This window comes from Gopherus evgoodei, chromosome 4 (assembly GCF_007399415.2).
Source record: "Gopherus evgoodei ecotype Sinaloan lineage chromosome 4, rGopEvg1_v1.p, whole genome shotgun sequence".
In the NCBI taxonomy this organism is placed as follows: domain Eukaryota; kingdom Metazoa; phylum Chordata; order Testudines; family Testudinidae; genus Gopherus; species Gopherus evgoodei.
The window spans coordinates 95,002,765-95,029,808 of record NC_044325.1 but is presented as its reverse complement, the minus strand read 5'-3'; the positions used below and the strand labels follow the sequence as shown (position 1 = coordinate 95,029,808).

The window sequence follows — 27,044 nt, the reverse complement described above, 5'->3', positions numbered from 1 at the left end:
TCTGTTTGGGCCTATTTTCCTATAAATACTAGATGTCTTCACTTATAAAGTCTCCAGTTCAGCAAAGAATTTAAGCATGTGCTTAAATTTTAAGACTTCAGTGAGCATTAAGCATGTGCTTAAGTGCTTACCTAAATAGAGATGGACTTACTCACTTAAAGTTGAACAAATGCTTAAATACTTCATTAAACTGGGAAAGTATATTATTTATTGAATAAGTCAATATTCATAAATATCAGTTTTCTACACACAAAAATCCAATTATCATTGGAAATGTCTAAATTAACATCTGCTGATTGCTTTACTATGTGCAATGAATAATGGCCTACTAACCTTATGTATCACACTCTTAGGGCTGGCAAGACATAACCGCTTTGCTTTGTTCTGTGACTGGTGATGCTCAAACTACTCATATAAGAATGCTCTTGATTGGACAAGAATCACTGGCAGGAGAACAGGTTAATCTGCAGCATAGAATCATAAAAATGTAGGACTGGAAGGAACCTTGATAGGTCATCTAGTCCTGTTCCCTGCACTGAACCAGGACTAAGTATTATCTAGACCATTCCTGACAGGTGTTTGTTTATATTGTTCTTGAAAACGTCCAGTGGTGGAGATTTCACAACCCTCCCTAAGTAATTTGTTCCAGTGCTTAACTATTCTTACAGTTATGAAGTTTTTCCTAAAGTCTAACTTAAATCTACCTTGCTGCAATTTAAGCCCGTTACTACTTGTTCTGTCCTCAGTGTCTAAGGAGAACAATTTATCACCCTCCTCTTTATAACAACCTTTATGCACATGAAGACTGTTATATCCCTGCTCAGTCTTCTCTTTTCCAGACTAAACAAGACCAATTTTTTAGTCTTTCCTCATAGGTCATGTTTTCTAGACCTTTAATCATTTTTGTTGCTCTTCTCTGGACTTTCTCTAATTTATACATATATTTCCTGAAGTGCAGTGTCCAGAACTGGGCAGAATATGCTAGATAAGACCTTATCAGTGCTGAGTAAAGTGGAAGAATTACTTCTTGTGTCTTATTTACAACACTCCTGCTAATACATCCCAGAATGATGTTCATGCTTTTTACAACAGTATTATGTTACATAGTTTACTCAGATTATGTTCAACTGCCTCCTCTGATGGTACCATGTATTCTTAGAGACTCAGATCCTTTTTTTGTGTGTCCACTGTCATAGCATGTCACTCCAAAACTTCAGCCAAGACCTCGTGTTGTCCCTTATCTCAAATAGTTCCTGAGGGATACAGGATGTTGACACGGTGTACTGCATCAGGCAGTGTTCAAGTGTTTGTCTAGTGTTTCACATTTGGGCTCATTTTTCCAGTTTCCAGTTGGCCATATTGTCACCAGTCTTTGCTACCCCAACTCTCTCTCGATTTGGAATATGGAAGTGTTTTCATTCGAGGTCAGTGCCTAAGGGCACAAAGTCCTTGTGATGATCCTACAGGATTGATTGAGTTCAGTATCTATTTTGTGTGCATTGTGTGAATGACCATAATGGAGCACAGTACTCCACAACTGAATAACAGAGTGTCTTTGGGTCAGCTCCCCATTTTGTAGTGGCCAGTTTCTGGGATTCACAGTTCCTTTTTTTTTTCAGTTTCTCAGTGTGCTCTTTGAATGTTAGTGTTCAGTCTAATGTGACCCCAAGGTACACCAGATGTTCAAAATATTCAAGGATAGTACCATCCCCCAGAGTTTTTGCTTGGCCTGATGGTGATTGGCAAGGTGGAAGCTGTGCACTTGTGTCTTGCTAGAGTTGTCATTCAGAAACCATATGCAATAGTATTCTCCAGGCACACTCAGAGACCCAGTTAGAGTGTGCTGAATGTCATCAAATCTTTCCAATTGGGTGCTGATGCAAAGATCATAGGCATTAATGAATCTTCAGATGTTGAGGAATTCTGACTGGTCAATTGTGTAGACATTTAACATGCTGATGATGAGTTCTGTTTGATAACAAACCAAAGCAGTGTGGACTGATGCATGTTTAGTTTGTTGATTTTCTTTTCTGGTAGTTTGGGTTCTGTCATTTCTGCATTGGAGTGTTGCTCCTTTAAGACTTCTGACAGCATGTTCCACATCTCATCCATCTCAGATTTTGGAAGGCACTTTAAATTCTTAAATCTTTGGTAAAGTGCTATAGCTAGCTTGAGAAATCTCAGTGGTACCTTCTTTGCATTTTGTCAAAACTGCAGTGAAAGTGTTTTAAATCCAGCAACATATGCTCAGTCGTCATCCAAGACTGCCATAAAACAAAATATATGGCAGATTGTGGGTAAAACCATGGAGTAGGAGACATACAATTCTCTCCAAGGAGTTCAGTCACAAATTTAAATAACATATTATTATTTAATGAGCATCATCTGCATGGGAGCACATCCTCTGGAATGAACGGTCGAAGCATGAAGGGCATATAAATGTTTAGTATATCTGGCACATAAATACCATGCAACTCCAGCTACAACAGTACCATGTGAATGCCTGTTCTCGCTTTCAGATGACATTGTATATAAGAATTGGGCAGCATTATCTCCTGTAAATATAAACAAGCTTGCTTGTCTTAGCAACTGGTTGAACAAGCAGTAGGACTGAGTGGACTTGTAGGCTCTAAAGTTTTTATATTGTTTTGTTTCTGAGTGCAGTTATGTAAAAAAGTCTACATTTTGTAGATGCACTTTCATGATAGAGATTGCACTATAGTAATCTTCTACTTAACGTTGTAGTTATGTTCCTGAAAATGCTACTTAAGCAAAATGATGTTAAGTGAATCAAATTTCCCCATAAGAATTAATGTAAGCGGTGGGGGAGGGTTAGGTTCCAGGAATTTTTTTTGGCAAACAAAAGACTATATTTTATATATATAAAATATATACACACACACACACACACACACACAACAGTTATAAGTTTATACAAACAATTTAATACAGTACACAGCAATGATGATTGTGAAGCTTTGTTGAGGTGGTGAAGTCAGAGTGTGGAAGAAGGTGGGATATTTCCCAGGGAATGCCTTACTTCTAAATGATGAACTAGCACTGGGCTGAGCCCTCAAGGTTTAACATATTGTTGTTAATTTAGCCTCACACTCTATAAGGCAGCACAAATGGAGGGAGGGGAGACAGCATGGCAAAGAGAGACAGAGACACACACCGTGTGTAAGAGAGATAAGTGCATTACCCCTTTAAGTACGCTGACCCCACTCTAAGTACATTGCCTTTTAAAGTAGATCAGCAAGTTGAGATAGCAGCTGCTGCCAGCAAGCTCTCTCCATCCTGAGCCCTGTCTTGTCCCCAGGGCCGGCGCTTGCATTTAGGTAGCCTAGGCAATTGCCTAGGGCGCCAGAATTATTGGTGGTGGCATTTTGCCAGAGGGGGCGGCAGGCGGCTCCGGTGGAGCTGCCGCAGTGGTGCCTGCGGACGGTCGGCTGCTCGTGCGGTTCCGGTGGACCTCCCGCAGGCACGACTGCGGCAGCTCCACCGAATCCGCGAAAGCAGCGGACCGTCCGCAGGCAGGACAGCGGCAGCTCCACCGGAGCCGTGGGACCAGTGCCTGGGGTGGCGAAAATGCCGTGCGCCTAGGGTGCTCAGACCCCTAGCGCCGGTCATGCATGTCCGCCCCCTTCTCTGTGACAATAAGGTACAAGAGCGGGGGAAGGGGGACACCCTGATATTAGCACCTCTCTTCCCCTGTGCCCCCGCCACACAGCAAGCAGTATGCTCCCAGGAACAGCTCCAAGGTAGAGGGCAGGAGCAGGCAGTGCAGGGAGGGACAGCTGAACTGCCTGGCAATTGATAGCTTGCTGGGCGGCTGCCGCACAGGGAACTTAGGGGAGCTGATAGGGGGGTTGCCAGTCCACCGTGGTTCCAACCCCCACCCCCAACTAGCTCCAGCAGGCTGCAAACAGTTGACAAAACAGGCGGCTGCCAAACAACATTATAAGGGAGCATTGTACAACTTTAAACAAGCATGTTCTCTAATTGATCAGCAACGTAACAATGAAATGACGTTAACCGGGACGACTTTAAGTGAGGAGTTACTGTATAATACTTGTATGAGGTGAATTGAAAAACACTATTTCTTTTGTTTATCTTTTTACAGTGCAAATATTTGTAATAAAAAATAAAGTGAGCACTGTAAAGTAACTCAGGATGCTTACTGGTATGGGCCTGGAGGGGCCTCTGGCCTCTGTAAGGGGTGGGGCCTCCGGCAGAAAGGGCGGAGTTGGGGGGCCAGCATCCCCTAACCAGCCCTTCCAGGCGCCCTGGCCCATGCTGCCCAGGACTCCTGTGTTGATTTAAAGGGCCTGGGGCTCCGGATACTGCTGGTGCTGCACTAGCGGCGACAGCGTCCAGAGCCCCAGGCCCTTTTAAATCAGCCCCAGGGCAACTGCTCCCTTTTTCCCCCTCTGCCCGTTGGAGGCTTGGGGGGGGCAAAAGGGGCAGGGACATTAAAGCACTACAGGGTCCTTTGCTGCGGCAGCACTTTAATGTTGCTGTGCCCCCCCCCCCCCACTGTCCAGGGGAGGGTGCACAGAATACTGTCGCAGCAAAGGACCATCCTTAAAGCACTACGGCAGCAGCGCTTTAATGTCCCTGCCCCTTTTGCCTCCCCTGTCAGCGGCTCTGCCGGTATGGACCCTACCAGCAAACTTCATAAGAAATGGAAGTATGCCTAATACAAGGTCAGCTGCTTTTAATGAGAGGCCTCATATGTGCTAGCATGCTGCTTGCAGAATTAATAGATGGGAAAGAAATAGGATAAGCCCCTTTCACAAAGATACTGTGTTCGAATAGCAAATCATACAGCAAAAAAAAATACATAAAAGAGGGAAAACTAGACAAGGGAAAGCAACACCAAATTCAAATCACTCTGTAGAAAACATGAAAAAAGATTTGTTTTTAAATCATAGAAATATCAGGGTAGGAAGGGACCTCAGGAGGTCATCTAGTCTCACATCCTGCTCAGATCCCCAGACACATTTTTGCCCTAGATCCCTAAATGGCCCCTTTAAGGATTGAACTTATAACCCTGGGTTTAGTAGGCTAATACTCAAACCGCTGAGCTATAATCAAAAATACTTCTAGTGAATATGAAGTTATAGTGATCTGCTGTTCAAAATAAATATAAAAATGAGCTAAAAACAGTTCAGTGCTGCACTAAACAAAAGTGACTGTGGGTACAATTTTCAGAAATATTTATGTTAAGATATGTTCTTCCTGTGGGATAAACAAGCAGTATTGTATTTTCACAACATATTCATTCTTTTTATTGGTGTTGGAAAACTACCACTACCTGTGAATAAGAAGGCTGCAAATACATAAAGGGGCTTTTGTTATATCATACAATAAGCCATGTTATGTTATAGTTGTCTCCTGTAGACTTCCAGATGCAATTGCTTGTGTTGGTCTTAATGGTCTGGGACCTGGTTGTGAGAGACACTCTGCCACCTGTGCCTTGTTGCAGGAGCAAAAATATAAGATCATGCTCTCATTTCCTAGGATTCTCACTGTACAGCTGCTCGCAGAGCTTTCTCAGCTGAGTCTTAGGGATTCATTCTCCACAGTAGTCCACCACACCTGGAGTTTGGTGAGCTTCAGGCTTCATCATAATTTTCTTTTTGTTTGTTTTTTTGTCTTGCCTTTGAGCATTATTTTAGTCTGTTTAATTGTATTGAGCCATTAATTTGAATCATTATATATGTAGCACTTGGTCTCTGCCACGGGGATGTCACAGAAGTAGTAGTCTTCGAATCATAGAACCATAGGGTTAGAAGGGACTGTCAAGGTCATCTAGTTTAACCCCCTGTTAAGATACAGGATTTCTTGTTTCTAAACCATTCAAGACACCAGCCTCCTTTTGAAAACCTCCTGCGTGCTGCAAATGTTGAGCTCAAAAGCTTGTCTCTTTCACCAACAGAAGTTGGTCCAATGAAAGTTATTACCTCACCTGCCTTCTGTCTCTCATATCCTGGGATCAACATGGTGACAACACTGCAAACAACTTTTTAAAATCCATCTGCTATCTCTCGTCTAATACATATATTTGTAAGCTCTTGGGGCAGGAGCATCTTTATATTTATCTTGTGTTTGTACAGTGCTTAGCACAAAGGCATGCTGGTCCATGATTAGGACTCCTAGGTACTATGGTAATATAAATAATAAATAGATAATGAATCAAATAATTACATAACCTCAGAGAGCCCGCCAGACTCTCACTGCACTATTTACGAAATTTGGCCTTTTGTACAGTTTGTAGTTTTTAAGATAAAGGGGCCCAATTAATCCTGAGACTGAGCATGTGAACTTTTGAGGGCCAATTTTCAATTGATTCAAACTTTGAAACTATGTAACTGATTTTCTGGAAACTTCTTCAGAAAATTCTAGCTTTTCTCAGATTACATGCTGAAACTTGGAGCAAAGATATTGTGTTTTTCATCTCAAACAGGCTAAACTCCCACTGCAAGTGCAAAACAGAACACAACCTTAATTACAACATCACAATGGGTCTCCCATAATATTCAAGTACAGTATATTTAAACGTGGTGAATAATTCCTAAGAGTTTTCTAAAGCAATGGGAGAAACCCCAAAGGTTCTTATCTGCTTGTACTTAACCTATGCTTATGAGATCTTGTCATAAATGGATAGTTAAGAGTTAATGGAACAGAAGTACTTTATACCTCTTTTGCCTGTAAAGGATTAACAAGAAGAATGAGCCTGGCTGTCACCTGATTAGAGGACCAATCAGAGGACAGGATACTTTCAAATCTTGAGGGAGGGAAGTTTTTGTGGGTGCTGTTAGTTTTTTGGTTGTTGTTCACTCTGGGGGCTCAGAGGGATCAGACGTGCAACCAGATTTCTCTCCAATCTCTCCGATACAGGCTCCTATAAGTTCAGAATAGTGAGTACTAGGTAGATAAAGCGAGTTAGGCTTATGGTTGTTTTCTTTATTTGCAAACGTGTATTTGGCTGAAAGGAGTTCAAACTGGTATTTTGCTGAAAAGATTTTAATTTGTACTTGTATACTTAGGCTGGGAGGGTATTCCCAGTGTCTATAGCTGAAAGACCCTGTACCTATTCCATTTTTTAAATTTACAAAGATAATTTTTACTGTTTTTTTCTTTCTTTAATTAAAAGCTTTTCTTGTTTAAGAACCTGATTTTTTTTTTATTCTGGTGTGAGACCCCAGGGGACTGGGTCTGGATCCACCAGGGAATTGGTGGGGAGAAAGGAGGGAAGGGGGAGAGAGAGGTTATTTTCTCTCTGTGTTAGGATTACTTTCTCTCTCAGGGAGAGTCTGGGAGAGGGAGAGAGAAGGAGGGGGAAAGGTGGATTTTCCTCTCTGTTTCAAGATTCAGGAGTTTGAATCACAGTGATCTTCCAGGGTAACCCAGGGAGGGGAAGCCTGGAGAGGCAACGGTGAGGGAAAGGGTTTACTTTCCTTGTGGTAAGATCCAGAGGGTCTGGGTCTTGGGGTTCCCCGGGCAAAGTCTTGGGGGGACCAGAGTGTACCAGGCACTGGAATTCCTGGTTGGTAGCAGCGCTACAGGTTCTAAGCTGGTAATTAAGCTTAGAGGAATTCATGCTGGTACCCCATCTTTTGGACGCTAAGGTTCAGAGTGGGGAATTATACCATGACAGACCTTCATTTGCACGCTTGCTTTGTCCTCAAATAGCAGTGCTTCAGATTTGATCACTTTTGCCCCCTTTCCTATATATAAAATGCCCTTTATAATCACCACTTCCCCCATCCCGTTGTTCTTTCTATTATGCAAAATAGAGACAAATGGATTTCAGGAAGGCAGATTTTGGTAAGCTCAGGGAGCTGATAGGTAAGGTCCCAAGGGAATCAAGACTGAGGGGAAAAACAACTGAGGAGAGTTGGCAGTTTTTCAAAGGGACACTATTAAGGGCCCAAAAGCAAGCTATTCCGATGGTTAGGAAAGATAGAAAATGTGGCAAAAGACCACCATGGCTTAACCACGAGATCTTATGTGACCTACAAAATAAAAAGGAGTCATATAAAAAATGGAAACTAGGTCAGATTACAAAGGACGGATATAGGCAAATAACACAGGAATGCAGAGGCAAGATTAGAAAGGCAAAGGCACAAAACGAGCTCAAACTAGCTATGGGAATAAAGGGAAACAAGAAGACTTTTTATCAATACATTAGAAGCAAGAGGAAGACCAAGGACAGGGTAGGCCCACTGCTCAGTGAGGAGGGGGAAACAGTAACGGGAGACTTGGAAATGGCAGAGATGCTTAATGACTTCTTTGTTTCGGTCTTCACTGAGAAGTCTGAAGGAATGTCTAATATAGTGAATGCTTACGGGAAGAGGGTAGGTTTAGAAGATAAAATAAAAAAAGAGCAAGTAAAAAATCACTTAGAAAAGTTAGATGCCTGCAAGTCACCAGGGCCTGATGAAATGCATCCTAGAATACTCAAGGAGTTTAATAGAGAGGTATCTGAGCCTCTAGCTATTATCTTTGGGAAATCATGGGAGACGGGGGGAGATCCAGAAGACTGGAAAAGGGCAAATATAGTGCCCATCTATAAAAAGGGAAATAAAAACAACCCAGGAAACTACAGACCAGTTAGTTTAACTTCTGTGCCAGGGAAGATAATGGAGCAAGTATTAAAGAAATCATCTGCAAACACTTGGCAGGTGGTAAGGTGATAGGGAATAGCCAGCATGGATTTGTAAAGAAAAATCGTGTCAAACTAATCTGATAGCATTCTTTGATAGGATAACGAGCCTTGTGGATAAGGGAGAAGCGGTGGATGTGATATACCTAGACTTTAGTAAGGCTTTGATACGGTCTCGCATGATATTCTTATAGATAAACTAGGAAAGTACAATTTAGATGGGGCTACTATAAGGTGGGTGCATAACTGGCTGGATAACCGTACTCAGAGAGTAGTTATTAATGGCTCCCAATCTGCTGGAAAGGTATAACAAGTGGGGTCCGCAGGGGTCTGTTTTGGGACCGGCTCTGTTTCAATATCTTCATCAACGATTTAGATGTTGGCATAGAAAGTACGCTTATTAAGTTTGCGGACGATACCAAACTGGGAGGGATTGCAACTGCTTTGGAGGACAGGGTCAAAATTCAAAATGATCTGGACAAATTGGAGAAATGGTCTGAAGTAAACAGGATGACGTTCAATAGAGATAAATGCAAAGTGTTCCACTTAGGAAGGAACAATCAGTTTCACACATACAGAATGGGAGGAGACTGTTTAGGAAGGAGTATGGCAGAAAGATATCTAGGGGTCATAGTGGACCACAAGCTTAATATGAGTCAACAGTGTGATACTGTTGCAAAAAAAGCAAATGTGATTCTGGGATGCATTAACAGGTGTGTTGTAAACAAGACACGAGAAGTCATTCTTCCGCTTTACTCTGCGCTGGTTAGGCCTCAACTGGAGTATTGTGTCCAGTTCTGGGCACCACATTCAAGAAAGATCTGGAGAAATTGGAGAGGGTCCAGAAGAAGAGCACAAGAATGATTAAAGGTCTTGAGAACATGACCTATGAAGGAAGGCTGAAGGAATTGGGTTTGTTTAGTTTTGGAAAAGAGAAGACTGAGAGGGGACATGATAGCAGTTTTCAGGTATCTAAAAGGGTGTCATCAGGAGGAGGGAGAAAACTTGTTCACCTTAGCCTCCAATGATAGAACAAGAAGCAATGGGCTTAAACTGCAGCAAGGGAGATTTAGGTTGGACATTAGGAAAAAGTTCCTAACTGTCAGGGTAGTTAAACACTGGAATAGATTGCCTAGGGAAGTTGTGGAATCTCCATCTCTGGAGATATTTAAGAGTAGGTTAGATAAATGTCTATTAGGGATGGTCTAGACAGTATTTTGTCCTGCCATGAGGGCAGGATACTGGACTCGATGACCTCTCGAGGTCCCTTCCAGTCCTAGAGTCTATGAGTCTATGTGTCACTCTTCTGTATTAGTACTCTGCCACATTCCTGTGTGCTGCAAATATTATCTATTTAAGCTTTTGTTAGTTGTTATAAGTAATGAACAGTTTATCTTAATATGTTCATCTTAATATTCTTCATATCCAGTATGTGAACATAAGGATAAAAAAATTGTGTGGTGCAGTCTAAATTAAACTACAGTAGAACCTCAGTTACAAACACCTCGGAAACAGAGATTATTCCTAACTCTGAAATGTTCATAACTCTGAGGAAAGTGTCATGGCTGTTCTTTCAAAAGTTTACAGCTGAACATTTGACTTAAACAGCTTTGAAAATTTACTATGCAGAAGAAAAACCATCTTTTAACCATCTTAATTTAAATAAAACAAGCACAGAAAGTTTCCTTACCTTGTCAATCTTTTTTTAAACTTTCCCTTTTTTTTAGCAGTTTGCATTTAACACAATATTGTGCTATATAATATTTGTTTTGTTTGTCTGGTTTTGTTTGTTTTTTGTCTCTGCTGCCTGACTGCATACTTACAGTTCAAATTGAGGTGTGTGGTTGACCAGTCAGTTTGTAACTGGTGTTTGTAACTCTGAGGTTCTACTGTAATAAGATGAGAAAAAACTCTTTAGGGTAAAGTGATATAAAGTTAAACTTTGTAATTGTTTCTTTCCAAATACAAAGCTAAGTACATGGAGAAAGCGAAGATAAAGTCAGAATTATCCTTGATGACTCCAGACAGTTTGAACATGATAGATGATTCTTTGCTCACCATCATCCTCAGAAATCCTATAGAGGTCTGGGTTTCCTGTGGAGAACCTTTTCTACCTTTGGATGGTATGCGTTTACTGGGTTTCTTTCCCCCTTCTCACAAGTGAGATACTTAGGGCTTATCCACAGTGAGACTTAGTGCACAGCAAGCCAGGATGTAAATCTACAGTGCACTAACCTGCAGTGTTCTAGGTCACCTTGTGGACCCTGCAACTGTGCTTTAGAAGTTCCATAATGTGCTTTAACCTACTGCTATTTCAAACAACAGCTGTAGATCAAAACCACTATGGAACTTTAAGAGTGCAGTAGCAGGGTCCACAGAGCTAGTTAGTGTGTGGCAAGCTATGGTTCTGTAGAGTTACATCCTTGTTTGTCATGCACTCAGTGTCCATGTGGGCAAGCCCTTTAAAAGAGAATGAAAATCTCAGAGCAAATTCTAAAACACTTTATTTTAGTGAGGAATAAAAATTAAATATCTTATCTGGGGAAAAAGTTATGCCGCTGTAACTACATCACAGTTGCACTCTTCACTTGAGTAAAGTTAATCACATACATAAATCTTTGCACAATTGGAAACCTAAAAAGAAAGGTTGGCTAGTATATATTACATGTATTATCCAGAAGCTTAAGATCAACCTCCAAATTATACCCACTATGTCAATAAAATTCAAAGTAGATAGTAAGATGTATATGGACTGCTGAGCAATGATTCAAGCATAGGGCTAGGTATTTGTTTCACAATGAGGACTAATTGTCTGAACATTGTCATTTGCAAGAATAAATGTCTTCTATCAGCAGGAGAATATTTAAAAAAATGTTAAACCAATCTTCTACTGCTATACTTAAGCATGCAATACTGGAAAATTAAATGTAGTACAGTACTGTACATGTTAAATCAATATGTCTTTGTGTCTGGCTCTGCAGAGACATTCCTTAAGCTTCATATGCTTTCAGAGAGGTGGTTTTTTTTGTTTTGTTTTTTTAGGACACTTGCATTTTAATTACTTGTCTGTAATTGGATCTGTTTAACTCACTAATACTCTCAAGTTCTTTAAAAACTATTTGCTAAAAGAGATCCAATTATACTAATCAGTCAGCCAAAAAAACCTATTAATGCAAACCACGACAAAGAAAAATAACCAGTAGAAATATTATTTATTTCTTTTATTACAGCTTTGCAAAAGGCAGCAAGGCAAGAGAAACAAAACTGGTTAAAGAAGGACAAAATTTTGGCTGATCTAGATGCTATGAAACACAAAATGAGACAGCTGCAAGGTTGGTATCAATATGCATTTAATTTGAAACTGTTGTGATATTTATAACTAAACGTTGATTTCCAAAGTGGCTGACTAAATTGTCTGTACAACTTCCAAACTTGCATGTGCAGACTAATCTTTGGGCACCCAATATCCTGACCCTGGCCCTGCAATAGGATCCATCCCTTGTGCCCATATGAAGCCCCATTGGTTTCACTGGGGCTCTATGCAGGTACTGGGTTCACCTACTCTGATTTGATTGCAAATGTGAAGCTTCAGTGGGTATTTGGACGTTGAAAGCCTTTTCTATGCAGACAGAATTCATTTTGTTAGAAAATGCATTCACTAACATGTTTTAACAGATAGGATTTAGGGTTTGTGCTGGAAACAGATATTTGGGTAGTGTTCACAGTAGACTTTATAAATGTGTTCAGTGCCTCAAATTACCTAGCAATCAATTAACTAAAGGTAAAAAAGGTTTAGTGTAGACATATCCTGAGTGTGGAAAGGGACAATAATGTTTAAAAACACATAGTTGGTTGTGGTTAACCCCAGGCACCCTCTACACTGGAGGCTGAGGGGAGGATGGTATAGCATTAAATGGCCATACTAGTTCTATGCCTCCTGTGGATCCTGTCTCAGCAAAACAGTGTGAAGGGTTAGAGCCAAACAAAGAGTCTGGCCATGTGCTTTACTGCTGCTTACTGTAGGAAACAAAAAAGGCCCATGGTTGTCATAAGAACATAAGAATAACTATACAGTCAGGCCAATTGTCCATCAAGCCCAGTATCCTGTTTTCCAGCAGTGGCCAGTGCCAGATGCTTCAGAGGTAATGAACAGAAGAGAGCAATTATTTAGTGACCCCTCCCTTATTGTCCAGACCCAGCTTTTGGCAGTCAGAAGTTTAGGGATGCCCAGAGCATGCAGTTGCATCCCTGACCATTTTGGCCAATAGCCACTGATGGATCTGTCCTTTGTGAACTTCTTTAATTCTTTTTGAATCATCCCCTGGCAGCAAGTTCCACAGGTTGACTGTGCATTAGCTGAAGAAGTACTTCCTTGTGTTTGTTTTAAACCTACTGCATATTAATTTCATTGTGTGAGCCATATTTTTTGTGTTATGTGAAGGGCTAAATAACACTTTCATCTTCACTTTGTCTACACCATTCATGTTTTTATAGACCTCTATCATATCCCCTTTAATCATCTCTTATTGAGGGAGAACAAAACATATGTTACAGACTGAAAGAAAATGAAACTGATGCTGCGAATTAGAAATTCTATCTAATATTTATCTGGACTGTGGTGTTCACATTAGGCTTTTACTTGGTCTGCATAGATATGTCTGACTCAATCACTGCCTGGCCTTGCTTGCTATGTGTACTGTTTGTTTTTCAAATTATACTTAGTATTTTAGGACTGATAGCTTTAAAGTTCTGTGACCAGAGGTAAGAAAAAAATAAAATAAACCATCAAAGTAAGAAAACATGGTTTTACAAGAGTTATTGTGAAATTTCTCTGCCTCAGGGCGACGAATAAGAGCCTTTAAACCATCCACCTTGGTGCCCACAAAAAGCCCAGTTCAGCCTATAGTAGTAGAAGGAGGCTGGACTGAAGAAACCCAAGAAGAGATGAAACTCATGGAAAATATACAACATACCGAGGTATAAAATACAATCTGTATAAATATTCCAAAATTAAAATCAGCATTCATGTTTTTGAGGAATTTTATCACAAGGTTAGATTTTACACTAGTCCTATGATACATTGATGATGTGACTCAGTACAGCCTATATAGTTCATTATCTGAAAAAGTATTCACAGGCTGCCAAATATACACACAAGCTTTTCAAACAGTATTTGGGATAAAATACAACATGGTTATACAAAAGGTAGATTGTACCAGACCAATCTGATCTCTTTCTCTGATAAGATAACTGATTTTTTAGATTTAGTAGCTTTAATCTACATGATTTCAGCAAGACATTTAATATAGTTCCACATGGAAATTATTAGTTAAATTGGAGAATATGGGGATTAATATGAGAATTGAAAGGTGGATAAGGCACTGGTTAAAGTGGAGACTACAGCAAGTCAGAATGAAAGGTGAATTGTCAGGCAGAGGGAGGTTACTAGTGGAGCTCCTGAGGGATCAGTCTTGGGACCAGTCTTATTTAACATTTTCATTCATAGCCTTGGCACAAAAAAGTGGGAATGTGCTTATAAAATCTGTGGATGACACAAAGTTGGGATATGCAATATGGAGAAGGGCCGGAATATCAGAGCAGAGGATCTGGAGGACCTTCAAAACTGGAGGAATAGAAATGGGATGAAATTTATTAGTGCAAGATCATGCACTTAAGGACTAACAACAAGAATTTTTGCTATAAGCTGGGGACTTATCAGTTGGAAGCAGCAGAGGAGAAAGATGTGGGTGTATTGGTTGATCACAGGATGACTGTGAGCTACCAATGTGATGTGGCCGTGAAAAAGGCTGATGCAATCCTAGGTTGCATCAGGTAAGGTATTTCCAGTAGAGATAGGGAAGTGTTATTGCCATGATACAGGGCAGTGGTGATATCTCATCCGGAATACTGCGTGCAATTCTGGTTTCCCATGTTTAAGAAAGATGAATTCAGTCTGGAACAGCTGCAAAAAAGGGTACAAGGATGATCAGAGGAATGGAAAACCTACCTTGTGAGAGAAGATTCAAGGAGCTAGGCGTGTTTAGTGTAATCAAGTGAAGACTGAGGGGAGATCTGATAAATACATAAATCTCTATAAATACATTGGAGGGATAAATACCAGGGGATGGAGAGGAGTTATTCAAATTAAGTGCCAATGTGGACACAAGAACAAATGGATATAAACTGGTCATCAACAAGTTTAGGCTTGAAATCAGATGAAGGTTTGTAATCGTCAGAGGAATGAAGTTCTGGAACAGCTGTCCAAGGGGAGCAGTGGGGGCAAAAATCCTAACTTGTTTCAAGACTGAACTTGATAAGTTTATGGAGGGGATGATATGATGAGATTGCCTACAATGGCATGGGGCCCAACTGTGACTGCTAGTAGCAAAAGATCCCCAACGGCCAGAGACGGGGCACTAGATGGGGAGGACTATGAGTTACTACAGAGAATTCGTTCCCAGGTGTCTGGCTGATGGGTCTTTCCAATATGCTCAGGGTTCAAATGACTGCCATATTTGGGTTTGGGAAAGAATTTTCTCCCAGGTCAGATTGGCATAGACCACGGAGAGTTTTTGCCTTTTTCTGTAGCATGGGCCATGGATCACTTGCTGATTTAAACTAGTGTAAATGGTGGATTCTCTGTAACTTGAGGACTTCAGTAGCTCACCCAGCAGTCTATTACAGAAGGGGACAGGTAAGATTCTGTGCCGGAGATCAGACTAGATGATCACAATGGTCCCTTCTGGCTTTAATGTCTATGAGTTTATGAGACTCAATGGAGCCCAAGAATTATCTTAATAAGGAAGATGAAAAAGGCACTATAGATATGTCCATGAGCAATTGTATCCAGCATAGTAAAATGGGCTTGATAGTTTCAGTGCTAATCATTCCTAAGGCTATATCTGAATATCTGACAAGAGCAAACAGTGAAGTACTAATTTCATTAGACAGGTTTCAGAGTAGCAGCCGTGTTAGTCTGTATCCGCAAAAAGAACAGGAGTACTTGTGGCACCTTAGTCTCTAAGGTGTACTTGTGCCACAAGTACTCCTGTTCTAATTTCATTAGAGACATCCAGACTCAAAAAAGTAGTTTCCATCTATATGGAATAGTATAAAACAGAGGAAAAAAATTAAGATTGGATGTATGTACAAGTTCTTCTTCGAGTGATTGCTCATATCCATTCCAGTTAGGTGTGTGCGCCGTGCGTGCACATTCGTCGGAAAACTTTTACCCTAGCAACTCAGTGGGCCGGCAGGTCACCCCCTAGAGTGGCGCTGTCATGGTGCTCGATATATACCCCTGCCGGCCTACCCGCTCCTCAGTTCCTTCTTACCGCCCATGTCAGTCGTTGGAACAGTGGAGCGCGGCTTAGCTGACCTCCACTTCCCTAGCTACTCGTAGTTCTCGTATATATTTACGTTATAATCCTTTTATATATATATTTGTATAGTTATACGTTTTTTCTTTGCTAACATAGTTAGTTTAGTATAGTTAGCGGGGTTCAGGAAGCAGCCCCTTCCCTGCACCCGGTGCCGGAGCCCTTGCACGGCTCACCGGGTTTTAAAATGGACTCAGCATGCCAGAAGCCGATGCCGACGGGAGATCTACACGACTCCTGTTTGAAGTGCCTCAGGGAATCACACTTGACAGCTAAGTGCCCCATTTGCAAGGCTTTTAAGCCGAGAACAAGAAGGAGCGGGGCTTTCACTCACCCCTCCGCCTTTGGCACCGAGCGATGATCAAGCAGCTGGCAGAAGCGCCTCGGCACCGGACCCCGCTGGTACTACCAAGGCCTTTCGGCACCGGCCGTTGCCGGCACCGAAGTCGACTCGGCACCGCTCCCTTCCTCCGAGGTCGAGAAAGCCGACAATTCCCGCTGGTGCCTGACGGCTCCCCGGCACGCACCGTGGTTGAGCCCCCTGCTCCTGCTGCTTCCGTGCCACCGCATCGCAGCCAGAGAGCTCGTCTAAGTCAGATCACCCGGCACCGACACCTGCAGAGGCACCGATGACATCGGCACCATCGATCCCGGTCCCACAAGGGCCGTCGAATCCGGTGCCTGACAGCTCCCCGGCACGCGCCGTGGTTGAGCCCCCTGCTCCTGCTGCTTCCATGCCAACGGCACCGCAGCCAGAGAGCTCGTCTAAGTCGGATCACCCGGCACCGACACCTGCTGAGGCACCGACGATGTCGGCACCGTCGATCCCGATCCCGCAAGGGCCGTCGAATCCGGTTCCTGACAGCTCCCCGGCACGCGCTGTGGTTGAGCTTACTGCTCCTGCTGCTTCCGTGCCAACTGCACTGCAGCCAGAGAGCTCGTCTAAGTCGGATCGCCCGGCACCGACACCTGCAGAGGCACCGAAGACATCGGCACCGTCGATTCCAGTCCCACAGGGCCATTGAATCCGGTGCCTGATGGCTCCCCGGCACGCGCCATGGTTGAGCCCCCCTGCTCCTGCTGCTTCCGTGCCAACGGCACCGCAGCCAGAGAGCTTGTCTAAGTTGGATCGCCCGGCACCGACACCTGCTGAGGCACCGACGACGTCGGCACCGTTGATCCCAGTCCCACAGGGGCCGTCGAATCCGGTGCCTGACAGCTCCCCAGCACGCGCCGTGGTTGAGCTTACTGCTCCTGCTGCTTCCGTGCCAACTGCACCGCAGCCAGAGAGCTCGTCTAAGTCGGATCGCCCGGCACCGACACCTGCTGAGGCACCGACAACATCAGCACCGTCAATCCCGGTCCCACAAGGGCCGTCGAATCCGGTGCCTGACAGCTCCCCAGTAGGCACTGTGGTTGAGCCTGCTATTCCCTCCACGCCGGAGACATTACCAACGGCGAGGGATCTCATTGCCATGACAGAGTCGATGCTACCTGACCCCGGCACCGCCGGTGCGGGTAATACAGTCTCTTCATATGACCGTCCTCAGTCAGCACAGCAGAGCGGCACCGTTCATGATCACGGTCCCGCAGACGCTCCAGGTCCTGTCGGCACGCCCGACACCACTTGCAGTCCTGGTGCTGTTTTCCTCATCGGTACTGGTCGCACTCGCTGCACCGGTCGGTATCCCGTTCGCCGACCCGCTACTATCGGCACTGTTCCGACTCCCGGCACCGAGACAGGTACCGTGACTCCCGTAGCCTCTCCCCAAGCCTCGAGATCTCGGTCGACCTCCCGGCACCGTTCGGGTTGTAGGTCTGGATCTCGTTCCAGGTACCGGTGCCGGTCCCCGGTGCCGGTCCCCCGGTGCCGAGTTGGGCAAGGTCAGATAGAGTCAGAGACTCTGCCAGTGCCGTTTTTTTAGTACCTCCATGGAGGAGGTCCCAGAGGTAGAGGACCCGGTATGGTGCCCTCTAAGGGGTACGACTACTCGTCTGTCCACTCTCTTCTCTGCTCACTAGTCTTTCAGTCTGTTAAGGAGAGGTATTGGCATGGCCAGCGGGCGCCAGCCCCGAAACCGAAGGAGGCTTGGCGAATGTACCTACTTGGCCGCCAGGTGTGCTCTGCAGAGGCCCTGCAGCTCTGGGTAGCAAAGCAACAAGCCTTGCTTAGCTGCTATAATTATAGCACCTGGGTGAAGGTAGTTTAGTTTCTGGAGTTTCTCCCTCAAAACTCCCGCCAAGAGTTCGCTGCTGTCTTGGAGGACGGGGGAAAAAGGTACCCAGAGCGTCCCTCCAGGCCTCGTTGGACGCAGCAGACTCAGCAGCCAGGACTCTGGCCTTTGGTGTCACCATGAGGTGCATCTCATGGCTTCAGGTTTCAAACCTCTGGCCGGAGCTGCAGTATGCCATTCAGGACTTACCCTTTGTTGGTAAAGGCCTCTTCGCGGCAAAGACAGCCCCAGGCTGCGAAGCCTGATGGACAACAGGGTCCTAATGCGCTCTCTCAGCATGCATATGCCAGCGACCAAATGCAGGCCTTTCTGTCCCCGGCTGCCATGCTCTGTGCCTAGCCAGAGGCAGGACTTTGGCAAAAGGCGAGGCCAAGGTGGTCGCAGACAAACGTCAGGACCCCTAAAGAGCCAAGGTCAAGGTCCCTCGCAATTACCACTGGGACTAAAGACGAACCTTCCAAGGTGCGCCTGAGGGTGGTGTACCAGTCACAGGCCGGGATCCCAATTCCGCTTTCTCCTGGCGTGGCCCCAGTTAATTTCAGATCGCTGGGTCCTGCGCACGGTGGAGCATGGATACCACCTCTAATTTGTTCCAACCCTGTCCCCCTTCAGGGACCCCTCTCACGAGCATTTCCTCCTACAAGAGGTGCAGATGCCGACGGACGAAAGGGGCAAGGGGTTTTACTCCCGTTATGCCCTAGTCCCCCACTCGAACGGAGGTCTCAGACCTTCCTAGTCCTGCGCGGTCTCAACCAGTTTAGGATAAGGTTGGAGTTCCGCATGGTATCCCTGGGAACCATTATCTCATCCTTGCCTCCTGGGGACTGCTATGCCGCCCTCGATATGAGGGACGCGTACTTTCACATCGCCATCTTCCCTCCGCACGGGAGATACCTCCGCTTTCTAGCCAACCGTCAGTACTTCTGGTTTACGGTCCTGCTGTTTGGCCTTTCTACAGCCCCACGGGTATTGTCCAAGTGTATGGCTATAGTCGCCGCCTACCTTCGCTGATGTCGGATATGCGTTTTCCATATCTGGACGATTCGCTTATCCAAGGAGACTCCGAGACACAAACCAGCACGTGGTCATCGTCACGGTCTTATTCACAGGTCTAGGCCTGATGATTACTATAGAGCAATCCACTCTGGTTCCCACGCAGAGGTTGGACTTCCTAGGGGCTATCCTGGTCTCCGATCTAGCCGGAGCCTGCTTACCACAGCCGCGGTTTTAGGCGATGGGAACAATCATCCGAGGTCTGCGGACTTTCCCAACGACCTCGGCTCGCACTTGTCTCAGTCTCCTGGGTCCATGGCTGCCCGCAAGTTTGTAACCAAACACGCCAAGCTCCGCCTCTGTCCTCTCCAAGTCCGGCTCACCTCGGCGTACCGCCCGGACAGGGAACCAATGGTCATGGTAGTCACCGTTCCCTCGAGCACCTTAGGCTCCCTAGAGTGGTGGCTAACTCCCTCCCTCGTGTGGGCAGGGATGCGGTTCCATCCGCCCCAGCCCTCACTGCCCCTGACGACGGACGCGTCATCTCTCTGCTCGAGTGCTCATGGTCACCTCCAAGCTTAAGGCCTTTGGTCTTCTCGGGAGCTGGCATTCCACATCAATGCCCCAAAAATGAGAGTAGTCCTCCTGGCGTGTCAGGTGTTCCAGTGGCAGCTGCAAGGCCGTGGTATCTCGGTGTTTACAGCCAACGCAATGGCCATGTGCTCCATAAATAACCAGGGAGGGACATGGTCCTCCCCCCCTTTTTGTCGGGATGCCATCCATTTCTGGGACTTTTGCATGGCCCACTTGATGGAGCTGGTGACGTCCTTTCTCCCAGGCGTTCGGAATGCCTTGGCGCTTTGACTCAGCAGGTCTTTCCTGTCTTACGAGTGGTCACTCTGCCCCATGTGAGGTGTTCTGCTTTCCGGAAGTGGACATTTTTCCTCACATAGACCTGTTCGCTCACCGCGAGAGCAGAAAATGCCAGATGTTCTGCTCCTTCCAAGGTCTCTCCTGGGGATTGATCTTGGACGCATTCCTGATGCCGTGGAAAGGCCAACTCCTTTATGCCTTCCCACTGTTCCCACTGGTTCATTAGGTCCTACTCAAACTCCGCAGGGGCAGAGCGCGCATCATCATGATCACTCCAGCATGGTCCAGGCAGCACTGATATATCACGTTGCTCGGCCTGTCAATAACCAACTCAATTACCCTGCCACCCCACCCAGACTCATCACTCAGGGCCATGACAGGCTTCGTCACCCGGACCTGCAGCCTCTTCGCCTCACGGTGTGGCTGCTGTGTAACTGAGCTGGGATGGCAGGAAGCCTTCCACCTGGTCAACGTACCTGGCCGAGTGGATGCGTTTCTTCTACAGGTGCAATACGCTCGATCTTGCTCCTACTGAGGTCTCTATCCCCTCTATTTGGCCTGCCTCTGGCCTTCAGCGGCAGGACCTGGCAGTATCATCGCTGCGGGTACACTTGGCAGCCATCTCTACCTTCCAGCCAGGCTAAGGTGGACATTCCGTGTTCTCACACTCTATGGGTTTGAGGTCCCTCAAGGGCTTGGAGCGCTTGCACCCTCGGGTGCGCCGCCCAGCCCCGACCTGGGACCTCAACCTAGTTTTAACCAGACTTATGTCTCCCCCATTCGAGCCGTTCGCGACCGGCCCTCTGCTATACCTGTTTTGGATGACAACTTTCCTCGTAGCTGTTACATCGGCCAGACGAGTCTCCGAGCTCAGAGCTCTTACGGTGATTCCGCCGTACACTAGGTTTCACAAAGACAAGGTGCAGTTATGACCACACCCGGCTTTCCTCCCTAAGGTGGTTTCGGCCTTTCATGTTACCCACAGCTCAACGCAATGGGCGAAACAATTGCACTCCCTGGATATCTGTAGAGTGCTCGCATTTATATTGCGCTGACAGAACCATTTCGTAAGGTGCCCCAGCTCTGTCACGGTAGCGGACCAAAGGGAAGGCTTGCTTGTTTTCCTCTCAGAGGATCTCATCTTGGGTGATGGCGTACATCCGCACTTGTTATGATTTGGCTCATATTTCCCCAAGCCACATCCGTGCATTCTACCAGGGCTCAGGCTTCATCTGCCGCCTTGCTGGCTCGTGTTCCTACCCACGAGATCTGTCGTGCAGCTCCATTGGTCCTCGGTCCATACCTTTGCTTCGAGGTTCAACAGTCAAGAGATGCTGTAACCTCTGGCTCAGCAGTTTTCATTCTGCCACATTTCACTCCGACCTCACCGCCTACGTAAGGCTTGGGATTCACCTAACTGGAATGGATATGAGCAATCACTCGAAGAAGAAAAGATGGTTACTCACCTTTGTAACTGTTGTTCTTCGAGATGTGTTGCTCATATCCATTCCACACCCGCCCTCCTTCCCCACTGTCGGAGTAGCCGGCAAGAAGGAACTGAGGAGCTGGTGGGCCGGCAGGGGTATATATCGAGCACCATGACGGCGCCACTCTAGGGGGCGACCTGCCGGCCCACTGAGTTGCTAGGGTAAAAGTTTTCCAACGAATGTGCATGCGCAACGCACACACCTAACTGGAATGGATATGAGCAACACATCTCGAAGAACAACAGTTACAAAAGTGAGTAACCATCTTATCTTGGAAAACTTCCACTCTTTGGTTTTGGAAATATTTTAATCAAAACTGTCTTGAAGGCTCATGGGCTTTGTACAAATTGGTGAAAAGAAACAATACTATGGGATTGGAGCGTGTTGACATGTCTATGATGTAATTAAGAGATAAAGCACAGTTCAGCATAACAAGCCATTTTTCAAAACCTGATTGGATAAATTATTATTCATAATATGAGTATTTACACTATGTATTATAGATTCATTGTCTTGTATATTTAAGCATGAGAGAGAAGCCCAATTTTATATCACTGAGTGTTATGGCTGATTATAGGGATACTATATAATCCTATAGCTATTGTCTCTCAATATCAGTCACGTGAGGTCCTGATCATAAAATATACATCCTACAACATACAGTATCTCAATTCCAGTTAGGCAATTTTAGGGCCACATAATCACAATCTGCTCACAGATTTCCACTGAGTTAAGTATCAATCATCATTCAGTGGGATGGATGGAGATCATCATATAGCCCTCACTGTTTATGATATTATTGAACTTAAAATAGATTATTCTGTTCTTCTCTTACATTTTCTATTTTGCTATATATAAAATACTATAAAGGGATGTGGCACCTATGTTAACTTCACATTCTCTGAAATCTTTTCATTATAGACACACTTCTCAGAGGTTCAAGCATCACAGTTCAAAAGAAGTTCTCCATTTTCATCTAAATTGCTGTCATCCAAACACAGATGTCTGTATGATCAACCATCTGCAAAAAGAGTGTGGGCTTACCAGAATGGTTACAAACCAAAGCAAGGAGTTTATGCCTGGGGAAAAACAATTTCAGAGGTAAAGTACAGCAGGAGAAATCAGTCTTTCAAAAGTGCTGCCTATTGCTAAAAGATGGCTTCAGTAAGGATTCAAAACCTGTTAAGGAAAACATGGACTTTTAGGGGTTGAATTCTGTGTTGGAATTACATCAGCAGAGAATCTGGCTCTAGGAGTCAGAGTTTATTACGATTTAGCAAGATTAATATCTATTTAATGCAGAAAAAAGGGAAAACACACTTTTCCTATTATGGCAGATTTTTCTTGGATACATTTGTTTCTTCTCTATAGGTGATGCCCCTTAGTAAACTAAAACCAACATGATGTAATTACCAAAAAAATCTCTTAAATAGACTTTCTGCAGATATCCTTAACAATATAATGGAAACAATTCAGGCAAAAGAATGTGTGATGTACTGTGACCCAAGGCAGTAGCAATTTATATAGTACATCATCAAATTACCAGGGTAAAAAGTCCTCAGCTTTCTGTTCATATGTACAATGGCAGAATTGTAAAGCTCACGAGTATATGCTGATTCTTAGATATAGAATATTTTCTCATAAACAAATGTAGAAATGTATTTCTATTTTGTTTTCATTATTGTAGGAAATATCATTTGTTAAAGTAAATCTTTGAATAGGATTATCCTAAATTTAAATAATTACATTATTTTAGATCATAAACCAAATTCAGCCATGTGAGGCAAGAAGATAGGGCCATGATAAGGGGAAAGTGCATGCCAACACGAAGCATCTGCAACTCTCGCTCTGCCTGGGAGGTCACATCTAACCAGTACATCCCCCAAAAGGCCAGAAAGGAAGTGTGGTCATGCTGGCTGGGAAATGCACTGATTACTGCATCACCTCATGCAGCCAGTGCGGGCAGAGCTCTCATGGAGCCCCAACTGTAAGATAAAGCTGCCTCTCTGCTGGTCTCTCAGCAGACCTTCTGTGGGATTGCAATAGGGTAATCAGGTCAAGTGATGTAATGGAATGCCTTTGGCCCCACTCCTGTATGCCAGAGAAGGTAACTCAAGTGAATTGTTTACAAAGTAACCTTTTTTTTTCTTCATTTTTTGACAACCAGTGGTGTTTGCACTACCATCTGTCCCGCTCTGTTTTAATTGCTTATTTCATGGACCCTCAAAGGAAATTCCTAGCCTTTCTCTTTATAGTATGAGTGCTACAGAAACATGACAAAAGCACAGGAGCAAAGGTGAAGTGGGTTGTGTAGTCATCAGAACATCAAGATGAAATTGTATCTCCTCCAATATTTGCTGAGTTATTATTGTATATAATACATGTATGTGAGACCCAGGTTATCAGAATCACACATGCCTATCCTGCCCACAGTTTCCCAGCTTTTGTTACTGCTTCCTTCTCCTTTCCAATAACTGCTGTCCTCCCCAAGACCTCCAACTGCAGCCACCTGGTCCTTTGAATTATTGCAGCTGCTGTCCATCCACCTCTCGCCCACACATTGTGTATTGTTGTATAAAGTAGTAGGTCCAAGCCTGGCATTAAAGTAATTTCTGCCTCCTGCTCTGGCATCAGAGTGAGTCAGGGGGACAATCTCCTTCCCATGCCAAGGCTGCTCTCACAGCTTCTCCCTCTGTATTGCAGTGGCTTTCACCCTCTGCCCCAGTGGAGTGTCTCTGGAAGCCAGAGCAGCTCTTACAGTAGGCTCCGATGAATTCTCTTTCAGATTTGAGAGCAGAGCAGCCATGAATTATTAGATTTTTGTATATTTTCAACTTCTGTTTGGAACAATGAGTCTATTATCTTGACTTATTTACTTAATGGTTGAAGTGTGTAATACCTATCTAGAAGAGTTAGAATAATATAATAAAACAAGTATTCATTTATATACATATAGTCATTTATATAACCTTGTGTATGTATTTAAATGTGTGTATGTAGATTGAGACACACATTTTTAAGGCCTTTTTCTTTGTCTCATTCTGAAATTATACATTGATCTTAAGACCAAACCACAGATAAAATTCTTGAAATTGCCCAAACATTGAGCTAAAGCATTCCATAAATCCAGAAAGAGCTAAATGGGGGAGCTAATATAATTATATTAACCATTCATATGCTGACAAATATATGTAATTTGAAGGTTCATTAATTTTGGTGCTTATTTTTTTGGTGCTTATTTTTAAAATGTCTAATAGAATGTCCGTATTGCTTTCTGTTCATATTCTCTTTACAGTGTTGTTTCTGTCTCTGCTGCCTTTCTCTGTATGGACCAAATCCTGACCTCTTTTCTCAGGCAAAATTCTCATGAACTTTAATGAAAGGTTTGCCTAAATAAGGATTTCAGGTCTTGGATCCAGAGAAGATTCTACAGCACGAGGTTCTGTAACATCTCTTTCATCATCTGTTTGGTGGTGTTCCACCATGTCTGGCGAACTGTATTTCTGTGTTTATTTTACAGCATAAGTCTGTGCATCTGTATGCAGTGCTCAGTATCAACACCATTTTCTCCATTTCAGCTGCTGGATAACTGCACCACCAGGCTAAATATGCAACAGCCTGCCAAGGCTCTGTATACACCGGATGGTGAGCCACTCCAGTCATGGGATGAAATAGAGAGAGACATGCTTCTGGTTGTTTCTGCTGGAAGTCCTTTTCTGAGCAGAAGAGGTAATTAATCACAGATTCAGATTTGTCCTTCATGAAAGAAAGTGCCAAAACTTGCTATGTGTCCCACTGTTTGTTATTAGTAAGATAGGTTAAATTAAATTGTAACTTAACTGTACATAATGGATGAGATCCTGTCCCTACTGAAGACAATGGTAAAATTACTATTGACATAAATGAAGCCAGGATTTTACCCAATGTTTTTAATATGACACTTTACAAACTACAGTAATTTAAAATAACATTAAAACTAACCAAGTATTTTATAATGATTTTCTTTTAACACTTATTTTACATTGATACTTTGTTTTAGCCATTGAACTGCTCTTCAAGCTATTACTTAATCTTCCTATTTTTCCTTCATGCTTGTTCCTGATATTAATGGTGTGATAAAATCCCCAAGTTGCGAACTATCTATGTGTTACCTCTCTTATCAATCCAGCAATAGGTTTCTAAATTCCAGTAATTTAAAGTATTGTATCCCCCTCACCTGGATGATAGCTGCAGATTGGGAGGTGCCTCCAGACACTGCAGGGAGTAAGAAGACTATTGTGGGCAGGGAGCGGGGGGTGGGGGGAGACATCAGCTGAGAAGGTCAAGCTGCAGGCAATATGTATAGAGAGAGTAGAAATGCAGGCCCTCGGGGAGGAAGGCTGGTGCTTAGGTTGGGACTGGGGAAAAATAAATCAATTGCTAGAGAGGACAGACCCTTAGGGAGGAGGGACTGAGCCTAGCTGAAACTGGGATGAAGACTTTGAAGGTTTGAGTTTACTTCCGAAAGACTTCATGCTGGGTATAATAAATGAGATCCCAGAAGGAGACTGTTTGAATATCTGGCCTGTATGAACTCTTTTAAGGGTGCCTCAGTTAAAGAGAAACTGAAGAAGGCCTCAGTAAACCCATACTTGGCCAGAAGGGGCAGCTACAGGGTAGGTGTGCCCATTCAAAGCTGTACAATCTAGCCTTTTGAAATTGAGAAAAAACAACAGAGAGATTTAGTAGTGAGATAAATAACAGTAGCTTTCATGAATATCTTATCCTCAGATAAACTGAAGCTGAAATGAAAGTGATCAATACTTATATTCTGCATTATCAGAAAGCCACATTTCAAAGGACCACTGTATTGGCATTGCTTAAAAAGAAACAGTGAATTGGATGGCTGTATAACAATACATACAAACAATATTTTCCTGGTTTTGTTATTTTTGAACATATTAGCCTGGGAAAGCTGATGTAGCTAGTAAATTCTGACTTATGTATGTCACTTCATGTTGATGTGGGCTAGAACTGTCCTCACCTAATTAAATTAAGCTCTTATTTTAAGCTATGTTTAGTCCAGGTTCTACCATAAGGTTTTACTTTTAGATTATTAGATTAGATAAACACACTTCTTGGCATAAACTACTAAATCATTTTGATTTAGTGAAGTGACCAAAAGAGGTCATGCACTGGCAACAAAACATTCTAGATGTAGTCTGTATTTCTGTTGTGTAGTTGCAATTATTTTCTATTACTTCTCATAATTTAGAGATGTCGCACTTCTAAATGCCATGAATGTATCGCCTTTTCACATACTGCTCTATTGTGACATGTTGGCTAGAACCAAGTGGGAAAGGAAGCAGGCAGCATGATGATTATAAACATAATACACGATAATAGATTGTTTGGTGTCCCCTTGAAC

The 27,044-nt window shown here is 43.8% G+C and overlaps 1 protein-coding gene across 1 annotated transcript in view; it reads left to right on the top strand.

The window, feature by feature from the left end:
* DCDC1 (doublecortin domain containing 1) overlaps positions 1–27,044 on the top strand; it is a 426,134-nt gene that overhangs the window by 381,202 nt on the left and 17,888 nt on the right. Inside the window, 5 exon segments of the mRNA XM_030562124.1 lie at positions 10,642–10,794; positions 11,902–12,003; positions 13,512–13,648; positions 22,559–22,738; positions 25,216–25,366. Coding sequence (XP_030417984.1) covers positions 10,642–10,794; positions 11,902–12,003; positions 13,512–13,648; positions 22,559–22,738; positions 25,216–25,366 — 723 coding nt within the window.